The sequence below is a fragment of the Cebus imitator genome, unplaced genomic scaffold (genome assembly GCF_001604975.1).
Source record: "Cebus imitator isolate Cc_AM_T3 unplaced genomic scaffold, Cebus_imitator-1.0 Scaffold160, whole genome shotgun sequence".
NCBI classification, from domain to species: domain Eukaryota; kingdom Metazoa; phylum Chordata; class Mammalia; order Primates; family Cebidae; genus Cebus; species Cebus imitator.
Genome location: NW_016107475.1, coordinates 2,370,841 through 2,395,683, shown reverse-complemented (window position 1 = coordinate 2,395,683; position 24,843 = coordinate 2,370,841). Strand labels below are relative to the sequence as shown.

Here is a 24,843-nt window from a genome sequence, read left to right as displayed (position 1 = left end):
CCATTTTACTTGGTAAATATTCCTCCATTCCTTTATTTTGAGCCTGTGTCTTTGCATGTGAGATGGGTCTCCTGAACACAGTACATGATGGGTCTTGACTTTATCCAATTTGTCAAATTAAACCCTACAACTCAACTGGGTAACAGATCAAGACCCGCTCTGGAAATAAAATAAAATAAAATAAAATAAAAAATAGGCCGGGAGCAGTGGCTCATGCCTGTAATTCCAGCACTTTGGGAGACTGAGGTGGGCGGATCACCTGAGGTCAGGAGTCCGAGACCAGCCTGGGCAACATGGCAAAACCCCATTTCTACTAAAAATACAAAAATTAGCCAGGCATGGTGGTGAGCACCTGTAATCCTAGCCACTTGGGAGGTTGAGGCAGGAGAAACGCTTGTACCAGGGAGGCGGAGGTAGCAGTGAGCCGAGATTGTGCCACTGCACTCCAGCCTGGGTGACAGAGCGAGACTCCATCTCAAAATAAATAAATAAGTAAATAAATAAAACAAATAAATAAATAAATAAAAAATAAAAGACAAGTAGGAACCGTCTTTTTTTTTTTTAAGACAGTCTCTTTCTGATGCCCAGGTTGGAGTGCAGTGGTGCAATTATGGATAACCGCAATCTTGACCTCTGAAACACAAGTGATTCTCCCACCTCAGTCTCCTAAGTACTGGGACTGCCGGTGCACACCACCACATCTGGCTCATTTAAAAAATTTTTATGTAAAGCTGGGGTCTCACTATGTTGTATACAGGCTGGTCTCATTTTAACTTTACTAGAAAACAAGCACCGTTTATCAGCTTCTTGTTTTTTTAAAACTAAAAATAACTTTGCTAGATTGTTTCTATAAATTCCCTAAATTTTTTTATAACCTTAAGAATAACATGTAGAACAAAGTAGGTGACTGAATGATTTTTGTTGAATAAATATGAATAGATATTCAGATTATTAAAAATCTCTTTGGATCTCTCATTTTTTACAGAGAAAACTTGTTAATAATGATCTGACCCTTACCTCTGCAGCCTTATCCCAACTCTGTGATCAAGACAAACAGGTTGTCCTCATACTTACAATGTCCCCTTTGACAACAAAGCTCTTCTCATAACTCTTCGCCTACCTTAAGTTCACCTATCTGTCAAATCTCTGGGGATGCAACATTTCCTCAAGGCAGCCTTCTCTCCTCCCAAACTAGAAGAAATTCCTCCTGGGACATTAGGTCTTTATTGCACTGTATGTCTCTTCTTCATAGCAATCACAGTTCCAATGTTATATTTGTATTCTTAGTTGGTTTGTTTCTTTCCACCTTTAGATTATAAGCTTTCTAAAGGGTGATACATAATATTGATCACCAGTTATATCCCTTGTGCATAGCACAGGGCATGGCAGGCAAATATGTGATGTGTGTAAACAAATTTGTTTAATGAATGAATGAGACACATTTTTCTTACTCAAAGTATAATGGCAGGATAACATTTATGAATCTCTTGCTTCTTGAAAAACAGATGTGATGTGCTTAATTTTCATTTTACATCACAAATACCAATACCTAAGGACTTCACAGTCATTTTACAAATCTTTTTGACAAATGTCTTCATTAATCACCACCTGTTTACATGTGCTAAATAACATTTTGGTTACATTTCTGAAACATTTCCTGCCATTAATGTCATCTCTAGAATACTGGCTAATATGAAGCACCTGGACTTTAGGAACACAAACCTGAAACTCACACACCAAACTAAACTGTTATGTAAATGACAGAAATGACACATTTTGTCCTGCAACATCTCTAGATAGCTTCTGGATCAATTTACCTTTTACCACGAAAATTCTGTCATCTGACTATAGTCATTTTGAACTTATGATGAATGACTTACAGATGAAAAAGATAGTTTGATGACAATCTTTACAAAAGTCAATCTTCAAAGAATACCACCAGACACAGGTATTCTAGGCTCCTATCAACTTACTTGGTCAAGGTAGACTTCACTTTTTGTGATAATAATTATGTTCTGAAAATTCACTAATCTTAATTATTCTAATCAAAAGTCATACTTTGCTCATAAATCAGACCTGTGTCTGAATTCTAGTTCTTCCATTTTATATTTGGGTGACCCTGAGGCAAGTGACTTAAAGTTCCTGAGCTTTAGTTTCCTCACATGTAAAATCAGACAATGATTCCTACATCCTAAGATGCATCTGAGGCTTCAACAAGATAAAATGGGCCTCACTCAAGCATGCTCAGTACCCCTTCCTCTGTCTCTGCCTCTCTCTCTCTCTTCTCTCTCTGGTTATACAAAAATTCTATTAGAATTCTGCAAAGTAAAATAAATATTTCGGTAAAAATTATGCCCTTTATTTATCTATTAATGAATCTGGATTTTCAGGTTTTCCTTAAATTTACTAAGTAACTTAAGGTCTTAAATATTATAAAGATTTGTATCTAGTATGTTAAAGAAATGAAAGGTGTTAATCAAAATGCTACATCAATAAAGCTACATTTCACAAACAGATTACTATACAAACTAATTAGACATAGAGATTACTATACAAACTAATTAGACATAAAGAAGTCAGCAACAAAAATCTGATGTTGCCTTTAGAACATACAATTAGGAAAACAGAAAGTAGAGTTCCGTCCTCCTTTGGTCATGGTTAAAGACTGAATAGCAAACAGGGAATTAGGAAACGCCAGGAAATGGCAAATTAGCAAAAAGTAGGACTCCTAAATGGTTATATTCATTTCCATATCCCACTTCTAAAACTTTAATCAAATTCAAATAACCAAAATGGAACTGGGATAAAGCCAAAAGCAAAGTTATGTAGGTCAAACCAGAACCTATAACTGTTCTCAGGCTCTTTGTCACTTTCTGTTTAAGGAAAACTGCCCAAGTGCCTTGACACATTAAAGATCAAGCAGGAGGCTCTGCCTTAAGAGAGTCCCCATCTGGCAGCCAGGTTTTGTAAAGCAAATTTTAAGAATTCTCTACCTTCCCACTTTCTATCTAATTATAGAACTTTTAAAAACCATTCTTTCTTTCTCTGTCTCTCTCTCTCACATACACACACACAGGCATACACCACAAACACACTCTTTCTCCCTCTCTCTCTGAATCCTCCTGTATTATAATATTACTACACTAGATATGGATTAGTCTGATAATTTTTCCCTAAAACAGAATGATAAATTCAAAAAGGAAAACCTTTCCTCTGTACAGCTGCATTACATTCTGACAATAACAATCCCTAAATTAAGTATAATACACTTTCCCTATAGGAGTTTAAAGTAGTTACAGTAAAGAATCTCTTGTATAAATATATATGCCACAACTTGACCCAAATAAATGCTATGAGGTATAAATCTCAAAACAGTTTCAGAACTCTTTTGAAAATGTCTTCACAGTCTGTGATATATTTTATTCAACTAAATTGCACAAGTAAGATATTTTGCTAGGCTGTGAGAATGCCTTATGGCATGTTACTGTGGAGCTCATGGTAAAATAAAAAGAACATAAATAATTAAAATAAAATTTGGTAAATGATAAATGATTTAATAAATTAGACATTCAAATGTTCAGCACTTTTCTAGACCCTGGACACAAAGCATGAACCTAACAATAATCCCACCTTCACGAAAAATATGGACTACTTGAAAATTATACCTGCAACACTAAATAAATATGCTTAATTCTTCCAGTATATTGAGATTTTTATTTTCAATTAGACAATTTGCTTTCCTCTTTGAACACATGGTTATGTGATAGCTCTATAATAGATTCTAAAACAATTATAGAAGTAACTATTAGTAAAGATTGTGGAATACTAAAAATGGCTACAAAGAAAGTTATGACAAAACTTCTGAGTTTGAATGGAAGACCCACTAGATTACACTCTATGCCTGTGAAATTATGCTTCTAATTCTTGTTCTTAAATGCTTTTCTCATGTTAGTATGTAACTTAACTTCCTGGAATGCCATTCATTCAAAAAATATTTAATATTTGCTAAATGCCAATATTTATGCCAGCCCTTTTAAAGTACAGAAACATGGAGTTTCTTTACTGCATACAAATATGCTGTAAGAAAGACTTAAGAGCCTATTGCCTACTTTGTGGTACAACACTGAAAACTCACCATCTAAAACACACAGACAGTAAATTCTTGTGATTTGCAGTGGTTCTGTTCTATAAGGTTACCACAAACACTGAAATACTTGCTTCTAGTGAGAATACAAAGTTATGTTTCCGTGAACCCTTGGTCACATATTCATGAACTGATCAATATATAACCTTGTTTTATATGTGTTTCTGTTTAAAAAGAGTACTTCAGTGCTACATCTGGAGTCTGTTCTAAAAAGCAAAATCACTAACAAAAAGCACAAAAATGTAAAAACATGGCACTACATACACTGTGAACAGAAGGTCTGTTTACAGCATGACAGCTGAGACAAGAAGGTACAGCCTTGCTTTGATCAACCTCAGCTGGGAAATGAGCATCAGGTCAATCAATTTTTCACCACTCTGACCCTAAAAGTGCTCCAAGTACTGACTTTGGGGTTACACATAAATTTTAGCAAGTATGTGAATCTGCCAATATGAAATCTACAAATAATGAGTACCAACTGCATATGAGTCAAATATTTCAGTGCAGTATCTGATTTGATTGCCACTAAAAGACACAGTCTGGAAAACCCCTAAAAAATATTGTTCAGTTACTATGCAGACAGAGTTCTGGACTAGTGTTTCAAGTAAGATGTCTGAGGCTTTAATAAATGAATGTTTTTTAAAATGTCACTTCCTACCTGATATATTCTAAAGGGGATATAACGAAATCCATTTTCTTCTGCAGGATATTCCATGAGTTTCCGATTGATGGCCCAAAACTGGTCAAATCTGTCTGTAATGATATAAATTACTTGTTATTAAAAACGGACATTATAATGGAATACCTCACATGAAGAGATGAAAGTTTTAAATATCCTTCTAGAAGTTTCTTAAAGGACATCATTTATATATTTTCTTATTTTTATTAAACATATCTTTCCGTAACTAAACAAAAAGCAAATATAAAATTAGCTTTTTATCTACATTATTGCATCTTCTCCTCAGGTATCCACAAGCCAATTTTTTCTCGTAAGAAAAACCCTGAACATATAAACATATGACTACTTGTGTTATCAAGGCGAAAAAACACACCAGGTAGGGGAAAGATGTCTTAACTCTCCTAGTACTACTTCTAACTGCTGAGGTACAGCTTCAAGTAGCCTAAATGTTAACCAGAAGTTGTGTAAAGAAATAAAGTCAAAATATTGAACACAGTAAACATGAAATAACAAAGATAATTTTTTAAAAAGCTTTGAAAGAAATAGGGAGCTAGCACTTAGGAACTGCCAACTGCAGCTTAATCTCAGACAAATTAAGCTCATTTTAAAAAACTTTTCAGGTTCAAAATTTTTAAATAAACAACTTGAGATAATTTGCATACCATAAAATTCACCCCTTTTAAAGCACACAACTTAGTCGTTTTCAGTATATTCAGAGTTCAGAACATTTTCAGCAACCCAAAAAGAAACCAGTAACTACTAATAGTCACTTCTATTCCTGCCTTGCCCCAGCCCCTTGAAAAATCACTCACTACTTTCTACAGTTTGCCTATTCCAGATATTTCATATAAATCAAATAACGGGTGGTTCTTTTGCATCTGGGTTTGTTTTTCACATGCATAACATTTTCGAGGTCCATTCATGTTGTAGTATGTATCAGAACTTCATTTGTTTTTACAGCTGAATAATACTCCATTATGTGGAGTTACCAGATTTTTGTTTCCCCCGCTGACTGACATTTGTTTCCACTTTTTATCAATTATAAATAATGCTACTATGAATATTTGTAAACAAATTTTTGTGTTGACATATGTTTTCAGTTCTCTTGGGTATGTACCTAGGAGAACTGCTGAGTCATTAGGTAACTCTGTTTAACTGACATATGGTAACTATGTTTTGAGGAACTGCCATACTTTCCAAAGTGATTGTACTACTTTATGTTTCCGCCAGCAATATATTAGCATTCCAATTGGTCCACATCCTTGCCAATGCTTGTTACTATTGGTCTTTTTAATTACAATCATTCTAGCAGGCATCAAGTAGTATCTCATTGCGGTTTTGATTTGCATTTCCTTAACGACTAATTATGCTGGGCATTTTCTCATCTGCTCACTGGCCATTTGTACATCTCTGGAGAAATGCCGATCAAATCATTTCCCTTTTAAACCTGTTGTCTTTTTCTTGTTGAGTTATAAGAGTTCTTTACATATTCTGGACACAAGCCCCTTATTTAATATGTGATTCACATATTTTCTCCCATCTGTACATTGTTTTTTAAGCAACTCCTTTTTTTAACTCACTCAGAATCCCATCTTATAATAAAATATTTTATACTCTGAAATTTGTATCAAAATCATATCTCTGCAAAGTAGGGAAATATATCCAGAACTGCAGTTCAGCTTGGTATTTCTCTGCACTAGACCTGTTTCAATCCAATCTACTGGCAATCTATTGATTCTGCTTAAATCGTCTTTATATGTTAAAAAAAAAATTAGTTATTTCTTCTTATACCTCTGTCCCAAAAGACTGTGACAGGCTTTAGGCCTTCCTTACTCTAACCTTCAACTCCAATCTGAGGGAGGACTCATAGTATATTAGAAATGGTGTGAGAGAAAATTTTGAATCTAGTAAGTCCAGCACAATATCCCAATAACTAAGACCCAGATTGTATATGTTTAATTAACAACCAAGACCAGAATCTTGGTCTTCTGATTCAAAGTCCTCTACTGTTTCAACAGTTGCTGCCACAAAACTTTATCTTAACGTGAAGAATACTATTTTGACATAGTCCTCTCATATATGAAACAATTATTCTTTCAAAGCTTAAAAAAGTATATTTCTACCATCAAGTATCAATCAAGAATGTGACAGCTAAATACAATGATTCTTCATGCATACTTAAAATTTTACTACCTGCCTTGTCATTAAATCTCAAGCACCTAGCAGGGTGCATGCATAGCATATCCTCTTGAATCAAAGAATGAATAGAACACTATGAACATAATTTCTCATAAAAATAAACTGGAAAAAGAAACATGGTTGTGCCAGGTATCAACTGCATGACTCTCATCTCCAATTCACCGTTCAATACACGCATTGCCATATGGACACAAATCCTTTAAGTCTCTCTACTGCGACAACCATCTTAAGATTTCTCAGCAGAAAATGCTAAAAGGAGTTGTAGGACAAAGGGTTCTGCAGTTTTCATTTTGTTGTGGATTAGTGGCATGTGGATGAAGACATTGGGGGAATGCTGCCCCAAGCCAATGTCCAGATACACAAGTCTCTCAGCGAGGTTGCAGCCTGAGCCCGGCCCAGGAATAACCAGCCCTCTCAAGACAGAATCTAGCACTCCAAATGCTTTCTGCCTCATAGGCACACTAAAGGGCCCTTTCCCTTATCAGCATCTCAATTTGCTTGCTCTGGAGGCCTGCATGGGCTACCCATCTGCGGTTTCCCACACAGCTGCTACTCCTTCTGCACACCCCTGCCACATGTTGACCACAGCAACATGTCTGGACTACAGACCAACTCTCTGGTCTGGCCAAAAGAGAGAATTTTTCTACTAACTAAATGAGCTGAATATACCTCCTCCAATGAAGTCTGAACCCCAAGCCTTGTAAGTGGGGCCCCTTATAAGTTTGGTCTTCCTCCTTCAGCCCTAGAGTAAGATATATAGTTTTCTTATATCTTATATTCATTTTTATCAGAGTTTAATAATTCTTTATATAAAACTTATCCTGTTTAACCCACTGATGAGACACAAATACAACTACGTTTAAAACAAAAAAAGACACAACAAAAAAACTGTATTGATATTAGTTTTTAATCTTCTTATAATTCTTATATTAAAAAGGTATTTTCTCAGCAATAAAAACATTCTAATCAAAAATAAACTTTTATAGCTCAAAGTTATTAACAAGAAAGATACAAATATAAGAAAATAAAAGAAGTTCAGTGCTTCCCTAGAATAAGACAGGGGAGGAAAGAAAGAGAGAGAGAGGGAGACAGAGAGGAAGGAAGGAAGGAAAGAAGGAAAGAAAGAAAGAAAGAAGGAAGGAGGGAGGGAGGGAGGGAGGGAAGAAGGAAGGAAGGAAGGAAGGAAGGAAGGAAGGAAGGAAGGAAGGAAGGAAGGAAGGAATGAATGAATGAATGAATCAGTGTTGAGACTGAAGGAATAACCAAGTGTCTTTCACATTGGATTTTTTTTTTTTGAGAGGGAGTCTTGCTCTGTCGCCCAGGCTAGAGTGCAGTGGCAAGATCTCTGCTCACTGCAACCTCCACCTCCCAGATTCAGGTGATTTTACAGCGTCAGCCTCCCGAGTAGCTAGGATTACAGGCATGCATCACCATGCCTGGCTAATTTTTTTATTTTTAGTAGAGACAGGATTTCACTATGTTGGCCAGGCTGGTCCTGAACTCCTGACCTCAAGTGATCCACCCGCCTTGGCCTCCCAAAGGGCTGGGATTACAGGCGTGAGCCACAATGCAGAGCCAAACAAAACAAAGACTAGGAGAAAATTAAAACTAGCAGTCACTTAGCTTATTCACAGTGGGAGAAAGGAAGATAATGTATATACTTCTTGCCAGAGCTACAAGCAATGTTACTGAAGTTAGCTTCTTATTATAACTCTTAACACTTAAGAAGGCTATCAAATCAAAAGCATAAAACCAAAGGACTCTTCTACAGAAATATTCAGTTTTTTAAAAAAGATTAAAAATACCATTCCTCAAAATCCTGATGGTCATCCATTTTTCCTCTCTCTCTCTCTCTGCTGAATTAAGATTTTATATTGGTCTTGCAAATTTTTTAAATACCTGGAAAAAATGCTTTTTTTAAAAAAATTTTAGATCTCTCTAAAAAGTGTAAGATATCAAGTTAATTTGTATTCTTTGTTCCTCACGTGGAAAAACAGCAGGTAAAAATGGTAACTTTAAAGGATTTAATCTATTCTTCCACTTAAGCTTTACAGGAGGTAAAAACTCCAGGCAACCTAATTCTTATGCCACAAATAACATGTCTAAAATCTCCCACAGGAGACATGGAGGACATGTAAGGAGACTGTAGGGATTGCTACTCAGGCTCAATTCAGCTGGCTGGAACCCTCATGCAGGAAACGGGTGAAATGGTCTCCATGTGCATATACTATTTACCTCCTGGTCTTTAACATCTATGCTGCCAAAGGAGAACAGAGTTGTAGCACTCCAAATAAATGTTATATTGTACAACACTTAGAAGACAGACTCTAAGCTTGTCTTTGAAAGGAAATGCAATTGGCTGAATATCACTATGGAAGGGAACCCACTCTTCACAAAATTTTCCATTGGTTAACAGTATTATTCAAATGAGTACTACAAGTGATGATGTAATATATGTAGTGTTTTAATCAGAGGCTTTCAAAATATGTGACAGAAAACACATTCAAATATAGACCTACATGAATTAATTTCTTCATATGTAATAGGTTAAACATCTCTGTAAGACATTTCATAGGAAAAACAAAAAAATGAACAAGTAGTTAACTACTGGCAGGCTGCCAAAAGCAGGTGTTCAGTAAGTGACCTGTATCTTCAAATTCATCTGCCTTCTGAGCTAGGTCAAATTAAGAGAATCAGCCCCTGAAAATTCATCATGAACACAGAAGTAGGTGGGCCCAGTGGGCTGGCCTCTGCATCAGGGCTGAGCAGTGCCAGTCATGGAGGAGGTTTATCTTTCATCCCGTCCATAAACACATATCTTGGCAGAAGGATTGTACCCAGGGAAATGTGTGGTCTGAGAGAATCACAAAAGCAATAAAACCCAAATTCCTGGACAATTTTGACCTAGACAGTCACTGTCTTGAGAACTGACTGAGAGAAGACATCTATTCCTTTGCCCTATAAAGTGCTAGTCTTAGAAAATTGGCATCAAGAACAGTAATCAATATATTTTTAGAGTGTAATTACTTCTCTCTGTGTTCACCACTATCACTTTCAACTCTCTAAGCCAACAAAATAGCCTCCTACTTAGTCACTGTCCTATGTTTATCCCTTCTGCACAGCATCCAGAATGCTCTTTTAAAGCATAAATCATCATTAATGAGTAAATTTTCAAATACTTTTCTAGTGGACCATAAAACATAATGCTTCATGATGCACTTTAATGATATGGTTATTTTAAGTTACATACTAAAATCATTTTAAGAAAATATGCAACCCACTGCATCTCCTTACTGCCTGCAACCGGGCAGACTGCTCCCTGCCCAAACTCCACATGCAGGCAACAATAAATAATGTCAGTAATAAATACCTCTTCCCCTAGAAGCAGCTCCTACTTGGCCCACTCCACCCACTTAGAATGCTATTGCTGCTGCATTCTTCTGAGATCTCACTGTCTGCCTTACCAACTTACTAAGTTACTACTTACCTCACTAAGCTTTAAGTCATGCTATTTTTCTTTTCTGTCCTAGTAAATATGAAACTTGATCCCGTTTCACAGTTTTAGCAGCCTAGCATCCCCACTTTCCTAAATCTTTACATAACTGCTTCCTTCTCATCATTCAAGTCTCAATAGTGTTACTCTCTCACAAAGATTTCCTTCATAATCCTAGCTAAGACAGCCCCACTCTCCAATCATTCCCTAAACCATCACTCTATTTTATTCTAAATATTTATCGTTATTTCAAACCACGCAATTTACATGTTTAATTATGTACTGTGGCTCTCCCTCAACTAAAATGTATGTTTCATGAGGGCAAAGACTTTATCTTCAGTCCTAGAAGGTTCTATTTACTTCAGCCCTGGAAAGTTAATGTACTGTGAGTATGCACATAGTACATACTCAACAAATGTTTGTTAATGACTAACAACTAAATGAACGACTAAGCAATGGGGACAATAAAAATAAGGAATAGCAAACATAGTGAGAGACAGTGGAAAAAGCAGACAGTCTGGACCACAATGCCTGGGTTTCCCAGCTTTGTCATTTATTTAATAGCTGTGTGAGTTTGAGCAAGACACTTCCTGTTCCTGACAGGAATTAAGTGCTACATAAGTGTTTCCTATTATCATTATCTTTTAGGCTGTCTCAGATTCAACAACAGAAGACACTGAGCTTCTAGGTTCTACCATGTAACAAGTGTCAGGACTGGTATGGAAAAGTAGCCCTGCCAAAACCCCATCTTTACAGGATTGCTGGACTGTTCATTCTGGCTCAGAGCCAGGGAGTCTGCATCACTGACATCAAATTCTATGTGAATGTTGCCTGTAGGAGTTACGCAGTTGAACAGCCTTTGCTACCCATAGTTGGGAGAATAAAAGCCCGAACACAGTACAGCTGCAACATTTACAACCAAATGTCCTCTATGTCCCTTTTGCTTCCTCCCACTTTTTCAACCACCATATAAGATTCTATCTTCTCACCCTGTGGGCACAATTTCGTTGCCATTTACCTCCCATCAATTTCACTTGCATTCATCTCCAGCCATATCATGTAACAATGGTGGGAATAAAAATGGTAGTCCAAGAACATCTAGGCCAACATCTGACGAGTCCTCCAGTCGTGACAAGCAAGTCTGATTTCCAACCCTACCCCTTAAGACCTAGATAACCATTCCTTTCCAACCCCTTCCTCTCCGAACACGTCTTGATATAGTAGGGAGGAGGACATAAGCATGATGGGGGAAGGGGTTCTGGATAATCTGAAAAGATGAGAGGCTCACAAGTGTTACACCTTATTACAGTGAAGCCAGTAAAAACTAGCTACCTCATGAAAACTTTGTAAATGGTTAAAAACTACTGCTGGAAATTTAAAGAAAATTAATCTTGCTAAGTACTGAAAAAAGCAGACTGTAAATTCTAATTTCAACATCACCAGTCAATAAACCATGACTGCAAGTTACAACATCTTTAAATGTATTCCAAGAGTCAATCTCAGTAACTGCCTTTATTTTTAAGTAGACAGGATTCAATGACCATATTCTAACCAATTAAGAAGAATTTATTTCAAATGTATTTTTAAGCTGGGTAATAAAGATTCAAAATTCAAAAATTTCACAGTGTAAAAAATGAATTATTCTGTTGTTCTATGTGCTTACATTAAAATTTCTAAAAATAATAATGATCAACTATATTCTCATTTTTCCTTAATCCAAAAGACAATCTTTAAAGTAGCTTGTAAAAAGGGATTCGCAGAGCTACAGCACAGTGGTAGGCCAGGACAAATTATCTAAATGTATTCCTGTTAAAATCATCTACAGATTTATAACCAATAACCTGTTGCTTTATTACTTTTAGAAACTACAGTATATTTTTAAAAATGTTATTTCTCTTGGCTGAAATTAGTTTATTACTTTCCTAGATGCAGAGGGCCAGAAACAAATTTAATATGCAATTCAGTTCATTTTTACTTCACTCACCAAGCCAAAGTCATAAGATAAAAACAAAAATATTTTAATTTTTGAAAGACTGACAGAGAAAAAGACACCCCCACTATGTTCACTGTAACCTTTCCAACATTTATTATGTAGGTAATTAATACAAATCCTGTATGCTTCTGGAAAGAAAAGGTAAAGTAGAAACCACTATTAATGATTATCCACTGACAAATAACAAAAGCTTTCAAAACAAAGGGGCCACCAATGGTCATGGAGATGTAAAATGTAATGCAACATTTCTTAACTTTTGCTGCTCACCAGGATCATCTGAAGAGCTTTTAAAAAACACTAATGTGCAGGACCCACTCCAGACCAATTACCTGATTCCCTGGCATCTGTACTTTTGAAAGCTCCCCAGATGATCCTAATATATAGCCAGAGTTAACAACATCCAGATGTAACAAAAAATGGAGTCGTGCTTCATTTAACGATGGGAATAGATTGTGAGAGAAATGCATCAGGCAATTTCATCATGCGAACATCATAGAATGTACTCAGAAAACCAATGAGAACACACAGGCACAGGGAGGGGAACATCACACACTGAGACCTGGAGGGTGGGGGGACTGGGAAGTGATAGCATTAGGAGAAATACCTAATGTAGATGACAGGGCGATGGATGCAGCAAACCACTGCCATGGCATGTGTATACCTATGAAACAAACCTGCACAATCTGCACATGTACGAGGGGAGGGGAGGGGAGGGGAAGGGAGACAAACCAAATCTAGAGAGTACAGCCTACTACACAACTAGGCTATATCGTATAACCTATTGCTCCTAGGCTATAAACCTGCATGGTATGTGCAAATCAGGTATGTACAAACCGGTACTGAATACTGTAGGCAACCGTAACACAATGTTAAGTATTTGTGTATCTAAACATAGAAAAGGTACAGTAAAAATACCAAATAAAAGACTTTTAAAAGGTAACCCTGTATAAGGCAGGTACCATGGATGGAGCTTGCAGGACTGGCTCTGGGTGAGTGAATGTGAACGCCTAGGACATTACTATACTGTAGACTTTGTAAACACTGTACTCTTAAGTTACATTGAATTTATTTAAAATTTTACCTTAGTTTACTACAGCCTTTTCACTTTATAAAGGTTTTCAACTTCTGAGTGTTTTGTAATATTTAGCTTAAAACAAACTTGTAGAGTTTCACAAAAACACTTTCTTTCTTTATATCCTTATTCTATGAAACATTTTTTATTTTAAAAATTTTTATTTTTTTAACTTCTTAAGACTTTTTGTTAAAAACTAAGACATGAATACACACATTAGCCTAGGTCTACAAAGGGTGAGGATCATCAAAATCACTGTCTTCCACCTCTACATCTTGTCCCACTGAAAGTCTTCAGGGGCAATAACAAAGTGGAGCTGTCATCTCCTTTGATAACAATGCCTTCTGGAATACCTCCTGAAGGACCTTCCTGTTTTACAGCTAACTTTTTCTAATAAGTAGAAAGTGAACACTCTAAGATAATAAAAAGTACAGTAAATAAGCTAGTAACATAGTCGTTTATTATCACTATCAACTAATGTACATAATTATATGTGCTAGACTTTTATCCAACTAATAGCATAATACATTTGTTTATAAAAGTATCAGCACAAACATAGGAGTAACGCATTGTGCTATGATGTTACGAGGGCTACCAGGTTACTAAGCTATAGGAATGTTTCAGTTCCATTATAATCTTAAGTGACCACTATCATATATGCAGTCCACTGTTGACTGAAACATTGTAATGCAGAGCATGACTGTACATTTACTGTAGAATCGGGGATCTAGGTTCAAATTCTGGTTCCACTTCTTGGTAGTTCTGTTAGCTCATTTCCTCATTTGCAAAGGTGGTAATGTTTATCTAATTCTTGTGAGGAATCACTAAGATTATGCATGTAGAAGTGTCTAGGCCTGGGCTATCACAGGAATTTAGTAAACCTAATAAGCACCTCCATTCTATTTCAAATCTATCTAATCTGTACATGGTAGCTATGAAAAACACCTCTATAAAGAAGTTCCCAATTTGCAAACAGTTCATATTATGAATCTGCAGTTTAATTAAAACAGAAGACAGAAAAAACAGCATGCTCAAACAAATTTTTATTTTGTAGGATCTGTGTAGAGTGACATCTATCAAATCCCTTGCTCCTATTATGTGCTTAACTGAATACCAGCAGCTGTAGAGAATTAAAAAACAAAAAGCAAAACAAAACAAGTATACAACAGATTCTTCCTTTCACTTAATATGTAGCTGAGGAAGCTAAACAGACACACAAAGTTATCACAATTCTAATAAGTCTGACGAATCTTTTATTTAGTACTAGTAAATGCTTGATGGCTCAAGTCCTTCCCACCCACCTCCACTCTCCATCTCCTCCAATGGCAGAGGTGGCCAAGTAGTAGATACTATACTTAGGTAAAAAGTGTATCAGAAGTTTAGGAGGCCCAGGCGGGAGGAATGCTTGAGCCCAGGAGTTTGAGACCAGCCTGGGCAACATAGGGAGATCCCATCTCCACCAGAAAAAAAAAAAATTAGCCAAGCATTGGTGGTACATGCCAGTAGTCCCAGCTACTTGAAAGACGGAGGTGGGAAGATTGATTGCTTGAGCACAGGAAGTCAAGGCTGCAGGAAGCCATGACCTTACTACTGCACCTCAGCCTGGGTGACGGAGTAAGGAGGCCCTGGAATAAAAAAAAAATTAGGCTAGGCGAAAGTGCTATTAAAAACAAACAATACTAGAGTGAGAAATAGGGAAAAGCTACTGGTTCTCATTACAGTGGGACCAGTGATCACTTGTATCAATAAATTATAAACCTGCAAAGAATTTAGCAATTTAAAATACCCTAGGATTTTATATTGTTTAATTTTCACACAACTTACTGATATAGCTCTCCTCATTGTAGAGAGGAGGAAACTGTGACTCAAAGCAGCTATACGACATGCCCAAGGTCATCAGGCTAATAGCTGCTAGTGGGTGCTACCATGCCACAGAAAATTTTTAGTTACATTTCTATAAATAAAACAACTTGTTTGCTAACACTCCATGTTCAGTCAATTCAGGATAACCTATGATTAACAGAGATCTGGGAAACAATTAATGAATGGCATGTTCATATTATCAAAAATTCCAGGGTTCTATGCATCAAAAATTATGGTAGCATCTGGTAAAGTAATTAAAAAAACTAATTTCTTCTCATACTTAGAGATGACAAACAGCACAGCTAGCAGTAGCTGCTCCTACAGAAATAAATATTACTTGTTTCAACATGTTCATTAAGGCATAATTCTTCAATAAGTACATGCAGAAAGGCACTGTGATAATAAATTGAAAATATTACTCAGTTAGGAACTATTCTTTAAAAGAAGCCAAAGACGATAATGAGTGAAACTGAAAAATCCCATCTTAATTCAACTTTTAGCTACCAGAACTGTTCAAGAAGTATTTTCCTCAAAACTGCTGTAACAACTAATTCACTGCAAAACAATGTTGGTTTAAAACCATATACATTTGTTGAAAAATATACCCCATGCAGAATTTTGCAAATTATATTTATTACCTATAATGAGTTTATTATGGACTACATATTATCGTTTTAAATGTATCTCATAACTTTAAGGTATATGTGATATACACAGTGTATCCTGTAAGGCCCAATAATTCAATCAGGATTTCCAGGAATCTTAACAGTAAAAATAAGAATAAAGCTATTAGAATTTAAAATGATCCTCCCAGTGTTTCTCAAATTTTTCATTTATAACTCAAATATCTGAATTGCATTACTGTATTGAGTGCCAACACTTGAAAATAAATGATGCTAAAAATACTGAAGAGAATGAGCTGTATTATAATTGTAAAGACTTTTCCCCTTTCAACAAGTCCATGAAGTTGCTTTCCTTCTCACTTCCTGTATTTCCCTTCATCATCTTGTCTCTCCTGCTCCTTTCTTACATTCTAGGTGGACAAGTATTAATACTTTTTATCTTTCAAAAAATATGAAGAGTTTTTTGTGTCTCTAACTCCTTCAGCTCTGCTCTGATCTTAGTTATTTCTTGTCTTCCGCTAGTTTTTGAATTTGTTTGATCTTGCTCCTCTAGTTCTTTTAATCATGCCATTAGGGTGTTTATTTTAGATCTTTCCTCATTTCTCTTGCGGGCATTTAGTGCTATGAATTGCCCTCTAGACACTGCTTTAAATGTGTCCTGGAGATTCTGGTACACGGTGTCTTCATTCTCATTGGTTCTGAAAAAACATCTTTATTTCTGCCTTCATTTCATTTATCCAGTAGGCATTCAGGAGCAAGTTGTTCAGTTTCCATGCAGTTCAACAGTTTTGAGTGAGTTTCTTAATCCTGAGTTCTAATATGATTGCACCTGTGGTCTGAGAGACTGTTATGATTTCCATTCTTTTGCATTTGCTAAGGAGTGTTTTACTTCCAATTATGTTGGAATTTCAGGTCAATATTTGTTTTTCAAGCAAAACAGCATGGTACTGGTACCAAAACAAATATACAGACCAATGGAACAGAATAGAGACCTCAGAAATAACACCACACATCTACTACCATCTGATCTTTGACAAACCTGACAGAAACGAACAACAGGGAAAGGATTCCCTATTTAATAAATGGTGCTGGGAAAACTGGCTAGCCATAGGCAGAAAACAAGAACTGGACCCCTTCTTTACATCTTATATAGAAATTAACTCCAGATGGATTAAAAACTTAACTGTCAAATCCTAAACCATAAAAACCCTAGAAGAAAACCTAGGCAGTACTATTCAGGACATAGGCATGGGCAAAGACTTCAAGACTAAAACACCAAAAGCAATGGCAACAAAAGCCAAAATTGACAAATGGGATCTAATCAAACTGAAGAACTTCTGCACAGCAAAAGAAACTATCATCAGAATGAACAGGAAACCTACAGAATGGGAGATAATTCTTGCAATCTACCCATCAGACAAAGGTCTAATATCCAGAATCTATAAGAAACTTAAACAAACTTAAAAGAAAAAAACAATCCCTTCAAAAAGTGGGCAAAGTACATAAACAGACACTTCTCAAAAGAAGACATTTATGCAGCCAACAAACATATGAAAAAAAAGCTCATCATCACTGATCATTAGAGAAATGCAAATCGAAACCACAATGAGATACTATCTCATGTAAAGTTAGAATGGTGATTATTAAAGTCAGGAAACAACAGATGCTGGCGAGGCTGTGGAGAAACAGAACACTTTTACACTGTTGGCAGAAGTGTAAATTAGCTCAACCATTGTTGATTCCTCAAGGATCTAGTGCCAGAAATACCATTTGACCCAGCAGTCCCATTACTAGGTATATACCCAAAGGATTATAAATCATTCTTCTGTAAAGACAAAAGTGCACGTATGTTTACTGCAGCACTATTTACAATAGCAGACTTGCAACCAATGCAAATGCCCATCAATGATAGACTGGATATTTAAAAAAAGTGGCACATATATACCATGGAATACTATGCAGCCATAAAAACGAATGAGTTCGTATCTTTTGCGGGGACATGGCTGAAGCTAGAAAGCCATTATCCTCAGCAAACTAACACAGGAACAGAAAACCAAACACTCATGTTCTCACTCACTAATGGGAGTTGAACAATGAGAACACATGGACACAGAGAGGGGAAGATCACATACTGGGGCCTGTTGGTGGATGGGGAGAAAGTGGAGGGAGAGCATTAGGACAAATATCTAATGCATACAAGGCTTAAAACCTAGATGATGGGTTGATAGATGCAGCAAACCACTGTGGCACATGTATATCTATGTAACAAACCTGCACCTTCTTTCTGCACATGTATCCCAGAACTTAAAGTAAAATAAAATTAAAAAATAAAATAAAATTTTCCATTCTCTTAAAGAGAATCATAAAGTTCTTAAAAGGTTTCAAAACAGGCCTGGTGCCATGGCTCACACCTATAATCCCACCACTTTGGGAGGCTGAGATGGCAGGATCACTTGACTCCAGTAGTTGAAGACCAGGCTGGCAACAGGGTGGGACTTCTTTTAAAAAAAAAAAAAAAAGAGCCCAGCGCAGGGGCCACACCTGTAATCTCAGCACTTTGGGAGGCCAAGGCAGGTGGATCACGAGGTCAGGAGATCGAAATCATCCAGGCCGACATGGTGAAACCCCAAGTCAAGTAAAAATACAAAAATTAGCTGGGCATGGTGGTGCACACCTGTAGTCCCAGCTACTTGGGAGGATGAGGCAGGAGAATCGCTTGAACCTGGGAAGGAGAGGTTTCAGTGAGCTGAGATTGCACCACTGCACTCCAGTCTGGCAACAAAGCAGACTCCGTATATATATAAAAAAAAAAAAAGCTTGAAAACAAAAAATTCACTTAAAAAAATAAGTTTAATTTTAAATACCAGTGTGTATGTATATATGTGGGTGGGTATGGTATAATTTTTTTTAAGAGGAAAGAGGAGTTATGCTGTAAATTCAAATAGAAATGATACAAGTCATGACTCCAAGAGTGAGAATCATTGATGAGAGATGTCTGTCTGAATTTCCTATAAAGTGTATCAACATTCATATGGAAAAATTTCTTGGACCTTCCCAAACTTACATATTTAAAAAAATGACAGGATCTTGGAAGGCATACATTTTTAAAAATTCACTAAAGTAGACCAAATATAAAATAAAATATATAATAGTCACTTTACTCTAGATGATCTGAAATTTTATTTTAAAAGTACATAAAATTAAGCCTTTGTATTCTTGTAAAGTGTTACTAAAAATATTTTTGATTATTAATCAGAGTATAGACTGAAGTACCGACCTAGCCATACAGATTTATACATATATCAACTGGATTTCATATGCATTCTTTATCAATAATGAAGGATATATGACAATCCACTGTTATTAATGGACTCTTTCCAACAATATTAGTATAATCTGTAGTGTATTCTGAAATAACTGCCTAAATGTTTCACCAAGTTTTATTATTCATGGTACTCATTGCCAAATCTACCCAAAGCACTGTAAAAGGCTATAATCCAAATAATTATAAAATTAATTTATTCATTTAAAAAATGTAATTTTCGGAGCAATCTTTCTCCAGAAACTTAGCAAATTCTTTTTGCTGCTTTATATTAAAATGCAAATGCATGAACTCTAAAAATCCCACCATCATTTTTAATTACAGAAAGTAGAACACCAAGAGGTTGATTTAAAACACATAATAGACAGTAAAATGCTTGTTTGTTCTACAGTAAAACTTAATTGAATGCTCAAGCAGGTTACAAATTTGCTTTAAGCAACTTTCACACGAAGCTGTAGATTCTTAAATGCCACATACAGAGTTTCAGGTTGGAATTACTCACCTTCCTGCAAAACGTACTACAGGCAAATAATAATAATAACAAAAATGACTTAATTAGCTCAGCTGTACGTAACAAAAAAGCATACATAAATGACATAGCTCTATATCTGATTGGTTTGTATCACTGGGACACATTCACTGCCATATTCTTGAAGCTAAAATTCCCATACTACTTGGGAAAGTAAACACAGTATGTAATTAGAAGCTGTGGCATTGGATTCTAATCTATTATGCATTCTCCATCTGCTGTCCTACACGCACAATATTTAATTTTAGCAAAATCTAACTCAGTGTATCTCTACATGAATGCCTCACAGATATCTCAAACTTTTAGCCTCCAAAATGACCTCTCAAATAGGCTTTATTTCCCATCTCATTGTCTATCTAATATTTCATATCTCAGTATAAAGCACCACTCTCCATGCAGTTGCCCAAATCAGAACCCAGGAATAATTATTTCCTTGTTTTCAACCCATTTTCTACATGCACAGCCTAACAACAGGCTCTGCCAATCTACCTCTAAAATAAGCCCCAAATTTATTGACTTTTTTCCATCTCTACCACCATCACCGTAAATATCACTATATTCTTATACCTAGGCTCCTACTAGAGCCACTTCCTATTCTTAATTCCTATTCCATTCTACACTGAACAGCTCTTATATCATATTCTACATCTCATCACTCCCCTGCTAAAAAGTCCTCCAATGTCTTAAAATCCAAATTATTTTCCAAATCATTTTCATTTGCCTACAAGGCCTTACATCATTTGGTTCTTTCTCATCTCTCCAAACTCATCTTGGGCCACATTTCCTCCTCAGTCACTACGCCTAAGACATGCTTATCTTCTTTTGACTTCTCAAAAGATACCCATTGTGGACTCAATGTTTACATCCCCCTATAATTCATGTTGAAATCCTAATCTCCAACATGATGGATTAGGTGGTGGGGCCTTTGGGAGCTGATTGGTCATAAGGGCGGAGTCCTCATAAATGGAATCAGTGTCCTTATAAAAGAGACCAGAGAGAAAGCTCTTGCTCTATTTTACTCTGTGAGGACACAAAGAGAAAACTGCTATGAATTAGGAAGCGGGCCCTCATCAGACCCTGAAATTGCAGGCACCTTCATCTTGGACTCTCTAGACACTAGACTGTGAAAAGTAATCAGAGGTCTTCCCTAATCACCTTAATATAAATAGGTTCAATTCTAATTGGTCAATATTCTCAGCACCTTACTGCTTTCAAAATAGCATAAAACAAAGCCTTGTGCACTGGCAGTATCATAGCCAACGAGGTTTAGCCAAGGCACAATAATTGCTAACTGCAAACAGCATAAAACCAACTGCCAAAAAAATGCTTTGTGTTCTACAAGGCTTACGAAAAGAACCAGATATAGACAAGTGCCATTTTTGCTACAAAGAATGCTTTAAAAAAAAAAGTGGGCAATAGAGAAGGGTATCCTTGAAGAAAAACCTATGTTTATTATACTTTTAAAAGCTACACATAGGATTAGTTCTCCAGAAGTGTCTAGAATATTTCCACCTAGGTGTCTTTGTTCTTGCTGTTCCTTCTGCCTAGGAAGATTTTAATCCCAGATAAATATGCATGATCTCTTAAACTGCTTTGGGTCTTCATTTAATGTCATCCAATCAGTGAGGACTTTCCCGACCATGGTATTTAAAATAGCAATGTCCTTTCCCAACACAGTCCTTTCTCATATTCCTTTGTTTTTTCTTGCATGGCACTCATCATCATAGGACCTATAACACATATCACCATCTCTGATATGACCACTAGTATAGACTCCTCCTTGGTCCTTTTCAAATCCTATTTGCTTCTTTCTAATTCATTAGCCACACTGCAGCCAAAGGGGCATCTTAAAAAGGGAAATCTGAATCTGTTATAGGACTGCTTAAAATGTTTCACTGGTTTCCTACCATCCCACTCTCTACTCTTCCTGCCAGGGATTAAAGTTCAGTATTGTTAAAATGGCCTGTAAAGCCCTGAACAGACAAGGTCTCTAACTTCCAGTTTTACCTCCTTACCACTCTCAATCTTGATCAACATGTTCTAGTCAGGATGGCCTTTCAGCTTTCAGAACTTTGTAAGCTCTCTGCTTCTAAGCCTAGCCCAGATCATTCCCTCTGCCTGGAACACTTTCATCACAACCACACCACTCTAGCCCTTCCTTCTTCCTCTACAACTCCAGTTATAAATGTAGCAATTATATAAAAGCTACATTAAACATGTCTGGCTCCCCTGCTACCCTACACATTCAGAGGGAAGGGATTGTGCCTGTCATATTTACCCAGTGTCCCCTGTGCTTAGCACAGGGGCTGGCACATAGTCAGTTTTTTTATTGGCTAGCTAATCCACACTACTATGGTCTGGGCATGACTCTCCTATAATGAAGACAGAATTTGCAACCCTAAAGATCGAACACAATGGCTGTTGTTTCCAAGACTTGATTAAATATTAGAGTACAAAATCTGTGAGAAATATTTGTGGCAATGGAAGAAAAAAACAAAAATTTCCAAAAACTCACAGACAAGGAATGAAAAATAACAGATGAAACAAGACTGGCCATATACTGGTAACAGATGAGACTGAATGACCAATATAGATTCACTGTACTTTTTTCTTTGCTATTATTTACACAAGGTAGTCTCAGTGTTCCAAAGACTGGTAAAAATCTGAATTTTGCTAAAGACTTTAAAAAAGGAAGCTTATCCAATATCAACCTTTCAATGAGAAAAAAAGTTCAAGAAGAATACTTATGCCTCCTATTGACAGTTCTACTTAAGAATCTACTTTTATACTACCTACAATTAGAACAGAACCTGACATTGCAACAAAAATCATATAAATTGAAGCCTCAACATAGATACACGGATAGTAATAGCTGCATTAAGTCTAAAAACTCTTGTTTCTGTTTTAGTAGTTTTTCTGTGTTACCACAGTTATTTCTGGAAAGTTATCTATTTCCTTCTACCTACCTAAGTCCTGCTTAAAAAGAAGATGAAGAATGGAGGGGGATGGGAGAACAAAATTATTCATACAGGAAGTCCTTTCGGAATCAACTGATAACTTATCTATCATCAGAATTAAGGTATATGTGATTATTGGTTTACAATCCTTGAATGAGAGTCTTACGAGGTATTAACACCTTCGTATTTGTAATAAAACCTCAGCTTTTCAGATATCACCTAGGGGAAAGGAAGGGAACTGGGGAAGGGGTAGAAAAGGAAAAACAGTCCAGCTTAGAGAGAAAGTGACCTGCCATGGTCATATAACTGGTAAGAGACACAGCAATAAATAAATAGACCAGGTCTGGTGTTCCATCTCAGAACAACAGATTCTTAGTCCGATACTTATTCTACTATAAGTAAAAACAAGGCAGTGCAATTACAACCCACCTGTCTCTATCATACAGACCTCCAAAAGCTGGAGTCACTACATTTAACTTTTATGTTACCTACCAAACAAAAGTATTTTCCAAATGTTGTGACTTGTTATAAAATTACCATTAGCTAATCACTGTCTCCTCTTAGAAACCAGTTTTAGGTTAAAATGGCATATCAAACAATGTCTCTAAAATATTAATTAGTTGAAAAAGCCTAACCACATTTTAGAAACAGTATACACTTTTAACATAGTAGCAGTCAAACCTTGCCCTTATTTGCAAGTCTGTCTAATGCCATCCCTCCTCGACTTTTTAGTTAGAACATATACTCAGAAAAGTAAGGCTGAAAGCTGTCATGTTAAAAATATTTTTTATAGATTTTATAGAAATCTATAAAAAAACTGCTAGCTAATAAGAAAAATGGCTTGACATTAAATAGATAATGGCCTGCACTTGTAGTAACAACTGTCTTATAAATAAAAATGCTACTTTCTTTTCTTTCTTGTGGTCATTAACTTTGTTTCACAGAGAGGCTAAATATTTTTATAAAATGAAAACTAGTAAAAAAAAAAAAACACTGAAAGGTACAGTATGTCTTAAATGAGTTTTCTTGGTTTCATAAGCTTTTCTTATTTCTCTTTCACAGAGTCCTGAGAAATTAAAATTAGCATTTGAAAGTATTCAAAAGTTGTTTAAATTGTTGTTTAGCTGTTATGATCTACAGGTGCAGTTCTAAATGAAATAAACGTGCCATCTGTTATGTCTGAATATTGAGAAATTTACAGTTGCACTAACAGAAAGGTCTAATATGTCTGAGTTCACAAATTATTAAAAACTTCTTTTGGAGGCAAAAACTCTACATAAAATCCAATTCCATAAATAAATTCAAACACAACACTTCCTTTTGTTTATATTAATAGTAAACTATTTATGAAAAATTGTTAATATTTTTCCTGGTAGTATTAGAAAGGAATAAAGAAGTCATGCAGTTAATATTTAGTTTCTTTACTCTCTGCCAAAGACCATACAAGGTGTCAGGGATGTAAAAATGTCAGATATGCTCCAACCAGCCTAATTGATATGCCAGCAAAATACATAAACCATATAACTACAGTAGAATGTGATAAAATACAAGAGAAAAAAAGGCATAAATGGACACGAAGTCATGACAGCATGAAAGCATTAACAATTCTGCCTCCACTTTCCTATAAAGCTCTGTGAAGACAGGAGCCATGTTTGTCCCATCAGTGCTGGATGACCACTAGCTCCTAACATAATGTCAGGTATACATTAGATGTTCAATAAATGTCTGCTGACTAAAACAGTAAAAGAAGGAAAGCTTCTTATAGAAAGTGACAACTGAGATGAGCATTAAAACATCATTAGGAGTTAAAGAGGAAAAAAGTATTCTTGATAGAAGAAACAGAATAGAAAACATCCGCCTTTTACCCATTTATGTTAATTAGCATTCAGCATTTTACTCTAAAATGTATTTTCTACAAGCAACATTTACCTAGCCAAAGATTTCCGAAATGAATATTATCATTCTGAAT

The 24,843-nt window shown here is 36.0% G+C and overlaps 1 protein-coding gene across 4 annotated transcripts in view; it reads right to left on the bottom strand.

Moving 5' to 3' along the window:
- The window catches only part of ATG5 (autophagy related 5), a 179,353-nt gene that overhangs the window by 103,427 nt on the left and 51,083 nt on the right, over positions 1-24,843 (bottom strand). For all 4 annotated transcript variants that reach the window (XM_017543762.2, XM_017543763.2, XM_017543760.2 and 1 more), the window contains one exon: positions 4,803-4,897. In XM_017543762.2, the coding sequence (XP_017399251.1) occupies positions 4,803-4,897 (95 nt within the window). The remainder of the gene's footprint in view (positions 1-4,802; positions 4,898-24,843) is intronic.